Source organism: Diplodia seriata (genome assembly GCF_021436955.1).
Source record: "Diplodia seriata strain FDS-637 chromosome Unknown scaffold_2, whole genome shotgun sequence".
Lineage (NCBI taxonomy): Eukaryota > Fungi > Ascomycota > Dothideomycetes > Botryosphaeriales > Botryosphaeriaceae > Diplodia > Diplodia seriata.
The window spans coordinates 345,723-362,125 of NW_027117309.1; the positions used below are offsets into that span (position 1 = coordinate 345,723).

Genomic DNA, 16,403 nt, shown 5'->3' on the forward strand with positions numbered 1-16,403 from the left:
TTCGACATGTAACATCGACGGAGGGACTAGCAAGTTTCAAATTTCGTATATGCTCTTGCAAGACTGATACGCTTTCACAGCAGCGGTGTCGGCAGGCACGACCGACTAGGGGGTTTTACTGCTTCTTCCGCGCACCACCGATACGACCTCCTCACCTCATCACCACGGACCCGCGCATCAGCGGCCTCACCATCCATCTCTCAGCAATGAGCACCATCAAGGGCCACAGGCCCTCGAATACGACCCTGGCAGCCTACGAATACGTGAGAATTGATGCTCGGACACAATTCCGTTTGGTCACGCTGCTTCCTGGCAAGGTCCATGCTTCGATCGAGGTGCGAATCGCCTCGAGATATGTGGACGCTGTGGAGAGGGGTTATGATGCCCTTTCATATACCTGGGGCGACCATGGCAACAAAGTCTCTATCTTGGTCAAGGGAGAGAAACGTAATGATACATGGACACTCCAGGTTACTCGAAATCTCAAAACTGCGCTTCTCTACCTGCGCCAGGAAGACAAAGAAATATTGCTCTGGATTGATGCGCTGTGCATCGATCAAGGGAACAATGCAGAGAAGTCACAGCAAGTGGCGATGATGACCAAAATCTACAAAATGGCACGCCAAGTCAAGATCTGGCTCGGACCGGAGGTGGACGATAGTGATTTGGCCATGGAGGCGTTGAAGAGGAAAGATGACCCGGAACTCATTATGAAAAGAGAACAGGTCAAAGTTCGTCGGGCTCTTGAAGCTCTTTTGTGCCGAGAATACTGGACTAGAGTATGGGTCGTGCAGGAAATTCTTGTCGCACGATCCATCAAAATCCTTTGCGGCCTGTGCGAAGTGGATTGGGAATCAGCGAAAATCATCCGACAATACTTGAAAGCCTTCACGGATGTACTGAACCTGCGCCTGCCGAACAGCCAGGAGGAATCGAGAGACCAAGGCAATTCAAGTGATCTGAGACTATCAGGATATCAACAAGAACGGAACATATCAAAGGACCCGAGAGAACCTGAGAACCGGAGCAAAGCCGAGGACCTAAGCACAGACAGTGACCACAGTGAAGGCAGTGACCAGAGCGGAGGCAAGCGCCGACGCCGATCAGAGGATTGGAGCGAGTGGAGAAACAAGATGCCTTGGATCCCGCTTGGGATTTCGCCTGGGATGCCGCAAAGAATGGCAGGAATAAGAAAGATGCAGATGAAAGTCGTTCCGCGCCTCGCTGAAATCCGTGAGGATGGAAGCAAGCGAGGACCGCAATGGCTCCTCGACATGCTTCTACAACATCGTCATTTTAAAGCTACAGATCGGAGGGACAAAATCTTCAGTCTACTTGGTTTGCTGGATCGAGATCTTCCTGGGAACGAACCGCAACCTGAAACGACCGAACTTTATGTGAACTATAATCTGTCCTTCTTCGACGTATCAATCCAACTTTTCAACTACTTGACTCTCCAAGGTCGAGACAATGAAGCTGCCGGAGACTATAAAGGGCGCCTGCTGAATGTTATTTGCGCAAGTCAGCCGGAGGCCAACTCGGATTTCCCAACCTGGCTTCCTGACTTCTCAAGAGACAATGGTATGGAGCCTTGGCCTCTTGGTGAACAATCAGAACGTGTTGGCGACTTTGCGGCCAGAGCAAAACTTTCTTATGATAGCCGCGCTCTTTGCGTCCGAGGTGTTGAGATTTCAGCCATAACATCGGTGACTGGCAGTGAAGACGACTGCCTGGCAAGCGATGATTTGAGTCTCCTTACCCGACTGAACCTTTTCACTCAGCTGTTTCCGAGCACTTTCAAAGTGGCTCATCATTTTTGGCAGTCATTTGTCCTCGGAGAAGAAGTAGGGAAGCGACTTGTCGGTACTCTGGTTGCTACGCCTTGTCTCAGCACGAACTCTCAAGTCCTTGAGGCAGCCGAAGCTGTTGTCAAGGCTGGCTCTGACACCTCGCCCCTCCACTTTACTCGATCCGGGACCATATGTTCCATCCTGAAGAAACATGGCTGCGCTGAGATTTTTCGCGCATTCCTTGACGAGTTCGGACGAAAGTCGTATCGCAGGCGCTTCGCAAAATTCAAACGCCCTGATGGGTACAGGAGGATTATGGCAATGGTTCCGGAAGGTGCGAAGGAGGGAGACAAGCTTTACCAACTCGGAAGCTGTGCGCACTGGGTTCTGCTGCGACCGATTGTCCCGAATGTTCATTGTTTTCATTTTGTTGGACCCGTCTACCTTTCCGATGCCCCTGAGACTTGGCTCAAATTCGACGATGGCGCCATTCAATGGATTTCGATCCACTGATAAACGTCCTAGTTCTCTGAATACTAAGCACGGCTGGCCGTAGGGAAATTTTACTTTTTCGGAGGACCAAAGGCTGGATCGTAATAGTTCAATTGGCATTTACCCATACCATGCGCTCAGGCCCGCCAAAGCCAACACCGTCTTACAATCGCAAAGCTATTCATTTATGTTCTCGGATGGGATGGTCGATATACTTCTTAAACACGAAAATAGACCGCGCGCCGCGTTTTTGTCATTAGCATCAGGATAACCAATAAGGGTAAAGAAATCACGTATCTTTTAATCATCATCGTCAATACCGCCCAAGGAAAAGAAAGCGCCTGCTGGGGAAAAAAAAGAAAGAAAAAAAAACAAGGAAAGCAAAGAGCAAGAAACAACAAGCAAACGAAGAGAAGAAGAGGCGGTTGTGGAGAAGGTACTAGAAGAGGGGGGAAAGAAAAAAAAAAGGAAGGGAAAAGATACATCATGCGCCAAACGCTATGCAGCATAACAGTCGTGACCGCCGTGTCTTGTATATAGGGAGATGGGGAAAGAGAGAGAGGGAGAGAAAGAGAGAGAAAAAGAAACGACGCTGAAGTTTATCCCGGTTTGCACCGCCCACATCTTCCGACGACTTGCACATCTCACAACAGCAGCCAGCAGCCCCTCTCAACCCCTCTCCATCATCATGCCCCCCAATCCCATCTCCGCCTCCGCGTCCATCGGCACGACCGCCTCTCTCCCGCCCGCCGCCGGCACCACCTCCTGCGGCGGCGACGCCAACTCGCCGTTGCCGCTCGTAAACGCCGCGGCCGCTCTCTCGGCCATGATCTGATGTTGCTGCTGCTGCTGTTGCTGCGAGGGGCCGGACGGCCCGCCGCCGCTGGGGACGGCGGTGTTGAAGGCGTGCCAGAAGTCGGGCGCCTGCAGGATGTAGCTGGACATGGCGACGCGGAAGCGCTGGCGGTAGTCCTTGGGCGACGTGACCGTCGGCTTGTTCTTGCCGCGGTCCTTGATCCACGTCTCGAGCTTCTTGTCCCACGTGTACGTGCGGATGCAGTCTGGTGAGGAAGAAATCGATCGCCGTTAGTTGCTGCTTCTCTTCGAGGTGGTGACGGGCCAGGGTGATTTGCAGGTGAGTGGAGGGAGTTGGGGAACTTACCAATGATACCAACGACAATCTCACGGTTCGAGTCGTTGAAGCCGGCCATGAGCGAGTAGTCCATGACGTTCTGCTTGCTGAGGAAGAGTGTGTCGTTGTACACGCTAAGCGTGAGCGTCTTCTTGGTGTGCTCGCGGACGAAGATGGGCTTCTCGAAGATGATGTCCACCAAATTTTCGTCAAGCAACACCTCGTCCTGCTCGCCGGTGCTCTGGATCTTGCGGTTGCGCATCGAGCCCTTGAGGTCGAAGCGGCGCAGGTCATTGCCGCGGTCATAAAACAGGTTTTCCATAACGAGCATGAAGCAGTCAAAGTCACGACCGCTGGCAGGGTTCTTGATCGTGACCTGGAACAGGCCGAACATCTTGGCGATGACTGAGGGGAGGTTGTTGAAGAGGTTCTGGTGGATGAAGGAGAAGTAGTCGGGCGCGAACTTGAGGAAGGCGCTGACCTCGATTGGCGAAAGTGACTTGAGGACAAAGCGGTCATCCAGGGTCTTGAGGAAAAGCGACTTGGTCTTGCCACCCTTGGAGTCCCACTTCAAGCATCGAGACATGGACTCGACAAAGCGATCCGCTACGCCGCACTTGCGGCGCATGGCATCGAATGACTGGGCAAAGAAGATCTTGCAAGTAGCCCGAACGCTGCGGTTCTGGAAGACGTACTTGATGTTCGTATTGGACTTGTGTCGCAGGTTGTGCTCGATGTTTGCCTCTTCCGAATGCGCGCTGTGTTCGCTTCCGTAATCCCCACACTCGCCGTTTTCGCTTCGGAACTCTTGCAGTTTGCCTTGATAGTCTCCGTTCGACAAAGCCAAAGCAATGATGGAGCTGGGTTCATCCTCGCGGACAATGATATCGGAATCCTCCCACACATGCTCAATGGGCGCGAACGGGTAGTCCAGCGGCGTCCAACCACTGGCCGAGCGCTCCGACCAGAAGTTGTTGAGCATCTTCATCATGAACGACTTCTCGTGCCTGGGAAGATCGATGCTCAGATCAGTGGACGAATCCATGGGTGGCAGTATTCCGGAGTCTCCGATGTCGGGAATGCCGATGTCCTCGAGGATATTCTCGACGTCACTTGCATCCCCTTCTGCATCCGAGTGTTGATGCAAGCTAGCAGTGTCGGCAACGCTTTCAGCGCCGTCATTTCGTTTCGAGTGTTCAGCTGGTTCTTCGTGGTGCTTTTCCACAGGCGACTGCGACTCGAGGGTTGGGGTGGTTGTCGAGGTGTAGCTGCTTTCATTCAACGTGCTAGTGTCTGCGCTGAGGCGCGGAGGGGGCGTTGCCGATGTCAAGTCTTCATCCGACTCTTTCTCTTGGACCGCATCCGCGGCGTCACGGTAGATCTCGACGATGGGCTTGGAGGAGGCAAGAGGATAGGCCCGTGCCTGTCGACTCTTCGCGGCCCTCTGATGCCTCTCGCGCAGACGTTGTCTTTCGAATTCTTTACTGAGCTGCTCGAAGTGCTTGGCAAGTGTAGAGACCTTGGGGCTAGTGTTTGGCTTGCTGGGGACAGAGCGAGGGATCATTGAGTGGCTGCTGCCCTTATTTGAACGTAAGGAGCCTAGGCCAAGCCGTTTGGACATGCGCTCCTCGAGTGCTCGCGCCGATTCAGTAAGACTCGGCTTCGATGAATCCGACTTGCCAGTGCTTGACGTCGCCACTGTTGTGCTCGAAGCATTGTTAGCCGCCTGCTGCATGCGTGAAATGCCAGTAGATGACTGAGCCCGGCTGATCAGCGTCGACCCAGGCTCACGCTTCGACATGTCGACTAGGCGCGGAATGCGCGACTCTGGGACTACCTCCGAAGACGAGGAATGGTAGTCTCCACCACCGCGCATCTGTTCAACAAGGTCCGAAACAGCACGGGAGAGCGGGGCCGGGTGAGCGATGGTGGATCCAGTGGCTGTGGACGTCCTTGAGAGATCCATTGCAGGAACCTGTAGCTCTTGGACTGCTTGCGTAGACTGAGCCTTTGGCGACGAGGGCGTATCGGCAGGGACAGCCAGATCAAGGTGTCGGACTTCCTCGCGTTGAACCGCATTCGTTTGATCAATTGTCGGAGCGGGCGGTACGGGCGATGCATGGTCCTGCACAGCGACATCTGGCTGCGGAGCAGGCTGCGAGGGCCCATGGCTATCCTCGGCTGCTTTCTCTGCATCCTTTTCGTTGTGGTCTTGTTCCACGACTGACGCGAGCACGTCTCGAGTCTGCTCCGGAGACATGCCCGTCGGAGTCGGCGTCGTGATTTTCTCCACGTCCTTTTCGCCTCCCTGGCCTCCATCCAATACAACGGGTGCTTCTTCAATGCCTTCCTCGATAGAATTCACCGACGTCTGCGATTCGTCCCGGTCCAAAAAGATCTTCTTCAGCTGGAGCACGGCAAGTCGTTGGATATCCTTCTCCGACGGGAAGAAGGCCTTCTCGAATTTCGCGAAAGTCTCGTCCCAAGCCAAAGCCTTCTCATGAATGGCCCTGATAGCCCGGTTGAGGGGAATGATCTCGTAGTATCGAGAACACATGTACTTATCCTGAAGTTTCCGCCGCAGGAAGTCTTGCTCATCGTTGGCGCGCTTCATGAGATTGGATATCTCCGCCTTGCATGCCTCGTGCTTCTCCGGTACAACACTATCGACTCTGATGCTCTTGATACGAGCCTTTACTGATGCCATGAATTTGTCTAGCCGATCTTCGATCCTGGAGAACTGTTCGTTCTTGAGTTTGAGATCGCGATCAACCTTCCAGGCGATTGTCGGCCTCGGAACGATGACTTCGTAGAGCTCGATGGGGTCGAACTGGATTCTCAAGGCGATGTTGTTGAAGCCAAAGTAGCGGACATGATTGCGGTGGATGTCGTGGGGACAAATGTCAGCTCGAGGGTGCAGATTGGTGCTCCAGAAGGTCAGCTCCAGATACTTGGCAAACGAGTATTTCCAAGTGCTCTCGGACATGGGGATTGTCTGGGTTTCCTGGCCACACACGCGGCAGCTGCTCCACATGAGCATGGTGTTGTGAAGACCCCGGATCTTGGACGGGTACTTTTCGACCACCACACTCATCTGGCCTTCGCCGTGGATGTAATGTCGGTGGTGATCGACCATCTTCTTGCCACAGCCGTTCGCAGTGCAGATCTGGTTCGCAGTGTAGCAGAGATCCTCCACATACTGGCCGAGCGTGCAATCCGCAGCAAAGCCATGGTCGAGATCGTGCTCCTTGTAGAATTCCAGCGAGATAATCTCAGGGCCGATGCAGGGCGTGGACGTCACCGAGTTGACAACGCTGTAGAGAACGGCAATTTTCTGGTGGGTGAAGGGATCGAAGAGGTCGCTGTTAGCTGCGAGGTAGGCCTCCCACTGCCTCTTCTGGGTCAGGTAGTTGTGCATCGCCTTGTCGTATTCCGCATCGTGCACGGCGTGTAGGAAATCGCGGACCTGCCTTGAAGCCTTCTGCACGACTGTGTGGACCATCTCCGGCTGCACAAGCTCGAATCTTTCATGTGAATCCTGTTCCCCGCCGTCCTCATCCTGTATCTGACTGTATTGGTCTCGCAAGCGCCTGAGGTAGGCAAGGCGTCGCTCCTGTTCTCTTGCCTGCGTGAGGAGGTATGGCTGCATAAACCTGATGAAGGGCGAAGCGGACAGAATCTTGGTCCTGTGCTTCTCCACCATGTCGCCATAGAAGGAGGGCATGGGCACATCCTCGGGAATCATCAGCTCTTGGCTCGCAGTGATGGCTTTAGCCCGCTCTTGAGTATGCTCCAAGGGTTGGCCTTGGTCTTGATATTGCTGTTGTACATCGGACCGTGTTTGCGATAGCTCCGAGGTTTGGATCGATGTTGCATCGTCGGCCTGTGCATCTGTAGGCTGCCCCGTTTCGTCCTGAACCTGAATGGTTGGGTTCTTCTCCAGGCTGGCATTCATGTCGGACAAGGCCGCAGGTTTCGCGATCTCGCCACCCTGAGCAGTCAGCTCGACTGATTGTTTCCCGCTCTTGGCATCGGTGCCGTCTATAGAGGACGGGATCAACACGAACTCATCGCGCATGAGGCAGGTCTCCAGCTTCAGGTTGTACACGACGTAGCAGAGGAACTCGGTGATCTGCTTGAGCTTCCTCAACGTGGTAGTGTCTGCACCGCGGAGAACAATGGTGCAGCCAAGCTCCTTCTTGCATCCCGACAGATAAATGTACGTCTTTTTGACGCGTCCGTGCACGTAAGTCTTGACGTCGAAGCTTTGACACTGGCCCAGGGTCGAGGGATCGGTCGCCAGTTTGTCGATGGATGAAATCATTCTGATCTGGAGACAGCGAGAGACGGCATTGAGAACGGATGGCTTGACGTTGTGGACAACGGTGATGTTGGCCTCCTCCAAGAACTGCAAGGCCAAGCCGGAGACGTTGCGCTGAACAAACAGGACCTGGGGATTGAGCGCAGCAATGCGGCCAACAAGGTTGCGCAGGAACTCTCGTTCCTGTGCTATGACTGGCTCGAGGCTCATGAAGTGCTGCTGATGACGGGCATATTCAATAGGGAAGGTGACGATGAGCACCCGTGGCTGGGGGATGCTCCGGGGCATGCTCTTCAGTGCCACGTTCTTGGTGAAGACAACGCCTGAAATGTATGAGGTGTCGCCTGGCCTTCCGCCCGGGATCTTCTTCAGCTTGATGTAGTGTCGGATATCGATGTCGTCGCTGCGCTGCACGTCGGGGTTGACGTCGTCGGTGCATCGCAGCAGGATTGGGGTCAAGGCCTTCTCCCAGCTCGAAGCCGCAGCGACATGCGAATCCTGGAGCATCTGGCGCAGAAGCTTCCGGACGTGCTGCAGGCTTGCTCGATTGAGCTCGACGGCAGGCGCGTGCTCGCCGCGCATCGAAGCGCTGCGAACCATCTTGGAACCGCTGCCGCTGACCTGGGCAAGGGTTGACATGCCGGACTGGCCGCCCACGATGCTCGCGAGGTTGATGCCGAAGGGCTTGAGCAGGCTGTTGCTCTTGGTGCGTCGCGGCGACGGTCTGTGGGTGAGGCTGCTGACGCTGAGGTTGCGGCGGCGGTTGTGGCGGGGAATGTGCCGGCTGGAAATGCTGGCCGCGTCAAAGTCGCGCATTGGGGCTGCCAGTTGAGCTGCGATACTCCGGTCGCCTGCGCGTGACTTCCCCTTCTTGATCACCGACAGGAGCCCGCCAAGGCCGTTCCTGTCGCCCTCGTTCGTCTCTTGCGCATCGTTGCTCAACGCCGCGAAAATGCTGGGCGTCTCATCCTCGCTGGAGTCCTCGTCAGACATGAACGCGGCGAGGTCGGGGTCGATGATGCTGTCGTTGTGAAAGGCGGGGAGCATCGACCGCTTCTCGAGCTCTTCGGTCTGGTGCCGGTGGAACGGCGCACGCTCGTCCTTCAGACTGCGCATGTGCTGGTGTCGCGAGTGGTGCCTTCTGTGCCCCGACGACGACAGCGGCCTCATGCTGAGCGACCGGAGGCTTCTCGACGAGCTCGGCCGCGGCAGGGCTGGATGGCCTGTGTTGAACTCGATTACCGCGGACCGCAGTCTTTTCTCGCCTGGTTTTCGCGACGTAGGTATGCTCATCATCGGCGTCCCGATCTTGGTATGGTCCCTTGCCTTGACACCCTGTGAGCCTGGCGGTCCCTTGGCAACGTCCCCTTTGGACGCATCCGTGCCAATCGAGCTTCTCCGATTAAGCGGCTTCGACAGGGCCTCGCTCTCGAAGAGAGAACTCTGATCGGCGTCTTCTGAGTAGTCCGAGGAATCGTCTTCGTTTCCGTTGATGATGGCCTCACACGGCTTGCACACCCTAATGTTTCCGGACTGCCCAAAGACCTTCCCAGAAACCAATGACGTGCACTTTGCGTCGAAGATCTGGCCGCACGTCCGGCAGTGGTGCTTCCTGCGAAAGGTAGAGAAGACCTCGCCACAGTAGAAACAATCCTTTGCGTTCTCGTCCCTCATCCAGAACTCCTTGCCGAGGACCCGGCGTTTCATCTGGGCAAGGGTGCTATTGCTACTCCGCATATCAGGTTGCCTGGTCTGAGAAACAGATCGGTGGTGATCGTCAGGTTGCTGGAAGGTTGCATGGCGGGGCTGCGCCGGAGCGACTGTCGTGAGCGAACTCATGCCGTCCGATGACGACGCACGAGATGGGCGATAACCCGGTAAGTGCGACGGGCCAATGGACACCATGGGCGGTCTGGAAGCACCGCCACTCATTGCAGAAGTGGGTGTGTCTGGGCTGAGGTTCTTCATGGTGCCCTCGCTGTGCGCTTCGCTGATGCTTGGTTGCCCGGGGAGCGCTTCATTTGTATCCCTCGGGAAGCTAGTCTGCGCTGTCGAGCTGTTCTTTCTTGTAAGGGGGGCGCTGTGCACGACCGGGCCTGGTTGGCCCAGCGAAAGGTCAGAGCGAGCGGCAAAGAAGCTCCCGGCATCGTTCATGGGAAGCTCGTCCACGAGGACCATGTCCTCTTCCCCAAACACGCTGGAGTCGTCATCCTCCGACATTCGACTGGCAAGCGAGGGCCGTGACCTGTCGGGCGGTTGATCTGGCTGGCTCCGGGGTATGCTCCGAAGGGGGGCATTCCTTTCCATCTGCGATGACGTTGTAGAATGGCTTGCACGTCTGACAAGATGCTGTTCAGATATTGATCCGGACCTAGAGCTGCTATGAGCCCTTCCCATGGCATGTTCAACAGGCGCGAGAGACAGAAGCGGCTTCGATTTGGCTTGAAGAGGCAGGGGAGACTGGGGCGTGCTTATCGAAGCACGCGAGTTACTGGAGGTTTCAGAGGACACGGGAAGAGCGTCCTTGAAGGTGTTCACCAGGGGAGAGTGGATGTGCGACGGCGGCGGCGACGACAAGAGGACGGGCGAAGACACGGTCGTTCCTGTGATGCTCCTGTGCTTGCCATTCGCCCTAGAGCTGGCCACGGATCCATCGCTATCGTAGCCAACGGTGGGGCTGGTTGGAGTCGCAGCAATGTCTTTGCCTCTTCCGACCGAAGTTCTGAACCTATTATACAGCCCGCTCAGCCCTCCCTGCACCAGGTCCCCGGTTATGCCCTTGCTTTCAGAAATGGACGGCGGTGGCGGCGAGGCAAACTGGTCGAAGGTGGTGAGGGTCTCGGAGCGCGAGGCCGAGGTGTGGATCTGGTCCAGCGCTTCCCGCAGAACTTCCCTGTCCACCGGGGCGCGGGAGGAAAGCGAGGCAATGGATCCTCTGCGGGATGTGCGCCCAAGAGGACCGAGCGAGAGGCGCAGGGTTGAGGTGGACGGGCTGGGTGCATCCTGGAAGTGGGAAGAGGGCATGGTGCTGGGGACGAGTGGCTACAGCATCAGGACTCAAGAGACACAGATATGGAGAAGGGCGGCGCGTGATTCTCGTGGAAGATCGGGGAGCGACTGACTCGGCGGGGTGGCGGGCAGAGGTGCTACAAGCGTTCAAGGGTAGCGACGGGCTCGTGGGCCTTGGCGGGCTGCACCGCTTGCTCAGGCATGGGCAGCTGGCGTGGAGGAGAGTGAGTTCTGAGTTCTGGTCCGGACACTGGAGAAGTGGGTGCACGTTCGCCCACCAGCACAACAAGCGTGGGCTGGGGACGATCCGCAACGCGAGCTTGGCAGATGACGCCGGCGCAGCTGCCATCCCAGCCCGGAACCGACTGGCTGCAGCCCGGCCCGGCCTTTTCGCCGTGCGGCACTGGACCCTGCCGTGCCACCGTGCCTGCCCGACTTTTGCGCCATGACTCGGTCCACCGCGTCACGCCTGGGCGCGTCGCCCGCTTCCCCCGCGCGTCTCCCGCGACTGCACCATCGCCGCCGCATCCATCGCCGCCGCCGCCGCTCCCATTCGACATCCGCACGCGCTCTCGATACCTGTTCAAATCCCACGCAAGCAGACCACCTTTTCGACGTATATCGATGCGCGCTGTCTCTTTTGTCCACCCTGCGAGTGCCGATTCCGCGTTGAGAGGCGCCCTCCGCTGTTACCAAGCTTCGCTGCGCGCGCCCCACCAATTGCTCGACATACAATGCTGCATTAGTCAAGGCAACTTCCTAACCACACTGTAAAGGCAATGTCGGCTGCCAACCCTTACGGCGCTCTGCAGCCATGGCTCGCCGAAGCAGTGGAAGATGAGTTTGAAAGCGCCATGGAGTACTGGGAGATGGATTCAAGCCAGAAGGCAAAGTGTAACGCATCACAGGCGCTTGAAGCAATGTACGAGGATGATGGAAGCAACCTCCGAATTGAAGTCTACAGAAACGTCGGCGACAAAGCGCTAGTCCAGCTTGTAGAGGTCGGTCGTATCATCACTCTCGACAGACCACATTTGCTCACTTTTTGCTAGTTTACTCAAGTCGAAGACGACGAACCCATTGACGCGATCGTGTCGGACAGCGAAATCTCGATCAAGATAAGGTTCTCCAGGGATTTGCGGGGTCGTCTCGAAGAGAAACGGAACCGTAGCATTACGCAAGGCACCAAAGGTGGTATGATCAGGCTCAAGAAATTCGGAATAATTGTGCCCCGCTTCAACACAAGTGATGAAGATCCAATCCATCTTCTTCTGGCAGATGCCGAATTCGCAGGTTCCAACGGCGCTGCTATATATGGCCATCCGAGACCAGTCAAGATGTCGCCGAAAATAAAAGGACTGCTCAAGCGTTTTCACAAGAAAAAGTCAGACGACTCAGCATCGGAAGGCACACCGGAAGATTCTGACGACGAGGTGTTATCTCAAGGAGAACCATCAGAAGCTAGCCAAAGCCAATTCGGGACTCAGGCGCCGTTTTCTCAAGCGCCTTTTCCTCAAAAGAGAGGACATGGCGCCAGGCTTGGACTGCCTATGATCATCAAGAACGAGCCGGTCGCGGACGCATGGAATCCAGTGCAAACCAAGTCGACAGATGCCCGGGCAGTGCTTTCACTTATAGGCCAACCGCGCCGACATCACGTACCAGTAGATGCCTCGATGCCTCCACCTGCTCGGCCAAAGATAGCGCGTCAACATACAAGCTCACCATCATCAAACCCAAAGAGTCGGTCTCCCAAGAAAGGTGCACTGCAGGACGTGGCTGAAGAAGAGAATGGAGAAGTGGCCGATCAAGTCATGGACGTTGAAGATATTCCTGATCCTGTCGGCTTGGATGAGGAAAGCAATGTTGCAAATGATCTTGGGGGATCCGAAGATCCGATCGGGCAACCTGGCTTGGGTGAGAGCAGCGCTTCCCAAGCAAGCGGATTATCCGGAGACGCACAAGTGCCCAAAGGTGCTAGCAACCCAAATAACACCCCTACCTCGTATCAGATCCCGGTGGTCAGTAGCTCGACCGTCACTACGACGAATTCTAGCCTTCCAAGCGTGCTTCCAACAGTTGAAAAGGACCGGACGCTGCAAGCTTCTCAAAAATGCAAAGTGCGACTTTTTCATCATTCCCGTTGGAACTGCGTGCTGCCTGCTACTCGTTCAGCTTGCAAGATACCTGAGAACCAAGAGCATATTCTGAAGAAGCCAAACTCGATCCTTCCCTCACCCGTTGGACAGCGGTTTCCTATGGGTAATATACCAAATCCAATATTGGCGAACCTTTCAGCAAAGGCAGAAGAGGATTATCGGAGATCAAGAGTAGCAGAAAACAATACCGAGGTTCCGAAAGATCGTTCAGTTGCTATTGAAGATGCTCCATCGAGTCCTGCCATTGCGGATGCTGTCATGGAGATACTTTCATCTCCACCACCAGCATCGACTATGGATATTCCCTGGTCTTCTTCCCCTGTTCGGACGGTGAAACGCCTGGCAGACCTTCCACCGGATAGCAGTCTTCCTGAGGATCAGGATCCAGGCGAGAGTGCTGTATCTCCTCAGACAATGGCAACAAGGAGTTCACATAATCCAATCGCTAGGATTCGTTCGTCGCCTCCGCACACCTCCCCGCAGGCCAAAATCCAAGATGATCCTATGGACGACGAGTCTGACCTGGAAACTTCCGTGCCGCAAGCTTTCTTATATGCCGAACAAGACCAATTATCGCACGATCGGGTGAACAATCTCGCCAGTTCCAAGGGCGACACTTTAAACCGGATGTCACGGCATGTCTCCTCATCTGGAAGGCCTTACACGCACTTGCACCTTCCAGAAACCCCTCGACCCTTGCAGATGACGACTTCATCCGTATCGGGCGTGACCCTGCCCGTGACACAGCCGCCCCGACCACCGCCGTGTGACGAGCACAACATCTCATCCTCAGCACCGGTCATATCATGCTCGTATGAGATCGCAGATGCGCCTCAGCACAGAACTCAACAGGTGTTCACATACGACGGCAGTGCTGAGAGCAGGATATCGATCCCAGATCAAGAGGACGCAATGGTGGAACGTCAGATTCAGAGTGAGCAGGCTAGTCGGTTGTCTCAGCGACAACCCTTAGCTTCACTTTCACCTCGAAACCGGAATACCACTGCCAGCCCTACGGTGCGACGTGAAAGAACTTTGCAACGTAGGACACCCGCTACAGAAGGCTCTTACCGTTCCAAGGATCCACCCATCAAGCGGGAAGCGCAGTCTCCATCACCTCCGCATGAGGCCCGCAAGCGCGCCAAAAAGTCTCACAGCAATTTTCACTTCAGTCAAGACCCGCCCTTGTCACAGGATCCTTCTGCTCGTCTGCACGATGTGAGGCGCCAATTCTTCACCAACGGAGAAAATTTAGTTGGTCCTAGCCATGGGTCTCACCGCCAAGGTTCCGCGTCTTCTGCCTCTAACCGGGCTGAATCTGAGGTTGGCACCTCACCAGCGCGTTCTCTCAGCGCACGGAGCACCAAGTATTCTGTAAAAGTGAAAAAGGAACCCGCTCAGGAAGAGCCGAATACTAGCAGTGGGTTACAGCCACGCCAACCTTCCACCTCCGGCATGCGGGGACTGATATCAAATGACACAAACTCGAGCACCTCCAGAGTCAACACCCCTGTGAAGGTCAAGACTGAAGTTGTGGAGGAGGATTACCAGCCACCATCGTCACCCATGGAAACAGATGCCATTTCGAAACCTGTTTCTCCTGACGCCATGGACATAGATGTCCCTCTCGAAGGACAATTCCAAGATTCTGCAAGTGGCTCTGCCACCGCTGAAGCTCAACGTGCGAGCGCGCCTGAAGACACTACCCATGTCGAGGAAACAGTGCTACTCGGTCACTCACAACCACCGCACAAGGAGACCCGGAGTATCCCGCAAACAGATGTTGGCATTGCCGACAGCGTAAAGACTCCTGCTCGTTCGACCATGCCATCCTTCGCGGAGAAGAAGACGTTGCCCATCACAGACCCACAGCAAATCGCAGCGAACGATGCTCCAGTGAACCCTCCTGGTGATTTGGCAACGCCCTCTCTCGCGGAGGAAAAAGCAGCATCCACCACAGGGCCTCAGCATGTTGTGGCTGATGACGCTTTGGCAAACTCTCCTGGTGGTGTCGACGCGATACAGCCAGTTCCGAAAGTCAACGAAGTAGGACCGACAGATCTCGGGCAAACCGAGCCACCTCGCAAGGATCCCGGTGTCACGAAGCCGAATGATACATTTGACCAATTCTGCCAGGCTTATCCTGAGTACACCGGAAACCGCAAGCATTTCGAGAACCTCTGCGGTCAATTGGACTCGTTGCGAAGGATGGAACTGGGCCTCCACCCGTTTCTATGGGATGATTACATTGTCAGGTCGAGAAGGGACTTCAAGAGTTACACCGATGAGTGCGCCGACGAAGGCATTGATCCTCTCCCGTGGTCTAAGTACTATGTGGACGCAATTCCTGGGCCCCAGTTCACGAGAGGGGTCATGAACCCAGCCACGCTAGAGAAGTACTTTGCTGAGCAGGACAGACCCTTGAGATCAGCATTTCATCCAAACATCTCGCGCTTCGATCCCGCAGCAGAGAGGGGCCCACCTTCCACATTTTCCCCGTTCAATGACAGCTCTCCACGAGGCCGAAACAACTTTCGCCCCAGAGGGTCCAAGCAACAGCGGCGCAAAAATGCCTACAACCAACCGCATGGGTCAACCAGTTCGCCACTTCAGCACAACGCGAAACAGCTGGCTCCTCCTTCGACCGCGTTCCCGGCCACGGGACCTTCACCCGCAACCAATGGTGGTCAGCCGCCGGTTACTTCCATCGCGCCTCCGCTACCTCGAAGGCCGCTTCAGGCCGCACCCGCTCCCGCTCCTGGGCCGTCGCCCAAGCCACCCGCTGCCACGGCCCAGCAGCAGCCGCCCAGAGGCCCAGGCCAAAACAGACCTCCGCCGGATCCCGCAAAAAAAGCAGCGCTTGCGTCGTCAGCCCGTCCCGCGTCCAACAAGCCGTCGTTGATTCCGACGGGTCCGCGTGTCGGGGCAGGCCTGACTACGACGGGACTCGTCAAGAACCCCAAGATCATCAACAACAAGAAGAACAATGGCAGCGGCAACGGCACGCCGGCACCATCATCTACTGCTGCTGCTGCCAACGAGAAGCGCCCGAACGGCATGCCCGCTCCCCCGCCCCCGGTCAGTTCGGCAGGCGGCGGAGGCGGCAACGCTAAGGGCGACAAGCCGAAGCCGAAGACTATGTTTGCCTTGTACAAGGAGCAACGCAAGAACAGGTCTAGGCCTGGGGGAAGTCGGGCTGGAAGTGCGGTCACTGACCGGTGAAGAAAGCTTGTGTGGGGTTGCCGAGGTGGGGCGGGCCTTGATGACTGATTGATGCCGTTGAGGGAATCGCAGCAGGGAGGGGGTGCGGTTGGGAAAAAGGAAAAAGGATCTGCAGACGGCTCGTCGATGGGGGACGATGGAATTTCGGTCCTCGACATGGGAATTGACGGGATGGGAATTGTGGGTTTTAGCGGCACGGCATCGATATGGCGTTTTTGGGGGATGGGGGAGGGGGCACTGGTGGGAGAGGGGGCACTGGTGGGGTAGGTAGACTGCCA

General features: G+C 55.9%; 3 protein-coding genes across 3 annotated transcripts; 2 read left to right on the top strand and 1 right to left on the bottom strand.

The window, feature by feature from the left end:
* Window positions 1-614: 614 nt before the first annotated feature.
* SLS55_001502 (uncharacterized protein) lies at window positions 615-2,303 on the top strand (the record flags this gene model as incomplete). The annotated part of the gene is made up of 1 exon (XM_066772996.1): window positions 615-2,303. The coding sequence occupies one exon, from the start codon at window positions 615-617 to the stop codon at window positions 2,301-2,303; it is 1,689 nt and encodes a 562-aa protein (XP_066635563.1).
* Window positions 2,304-2,951: 648 nt separating this feature from the next.
* On the bottom strand, window positions 2,952-10,759 carry MDM12_2 (Mitochondrial distribution and morphology protein 12; the record flags this gene model as incomplete). Its single annotated transcript, XM_066772997.1, has 2 exons — window positions 2,952-3,343; window positions 3,445-10,759. The coding sequence occupies 2 exons, from the start codon at window positions 10,757-10,759 to the stop codon at window positions 2,952-2,954; spliced, it is 7,707 nt and encodes a 2,568-aa protein (XP_066635564.1).
* Window positions 10,760-14,170: 3,411 nt separating this feature from the next.
* SLS55_001504 (uncharacterized protein) lies at window positions 14,171-16,125 on the top strand (the record flags this gene model as incomplete). Its single annotated transcript, XM_066772998.1, has 2 exons — window positions 14,171-14,174; window positions 14,243-16,125. 2 exons carry the CDS (start codon window positions 14,171-14,173, stop codon window positions 16,123-16,125), a joined length of 1,887 nt encoding a protein of 628 aa, XP_066635565.1.
* Between the last annotated feature and the right edge of the window lie 278 nt (window positions 16,126-16,403).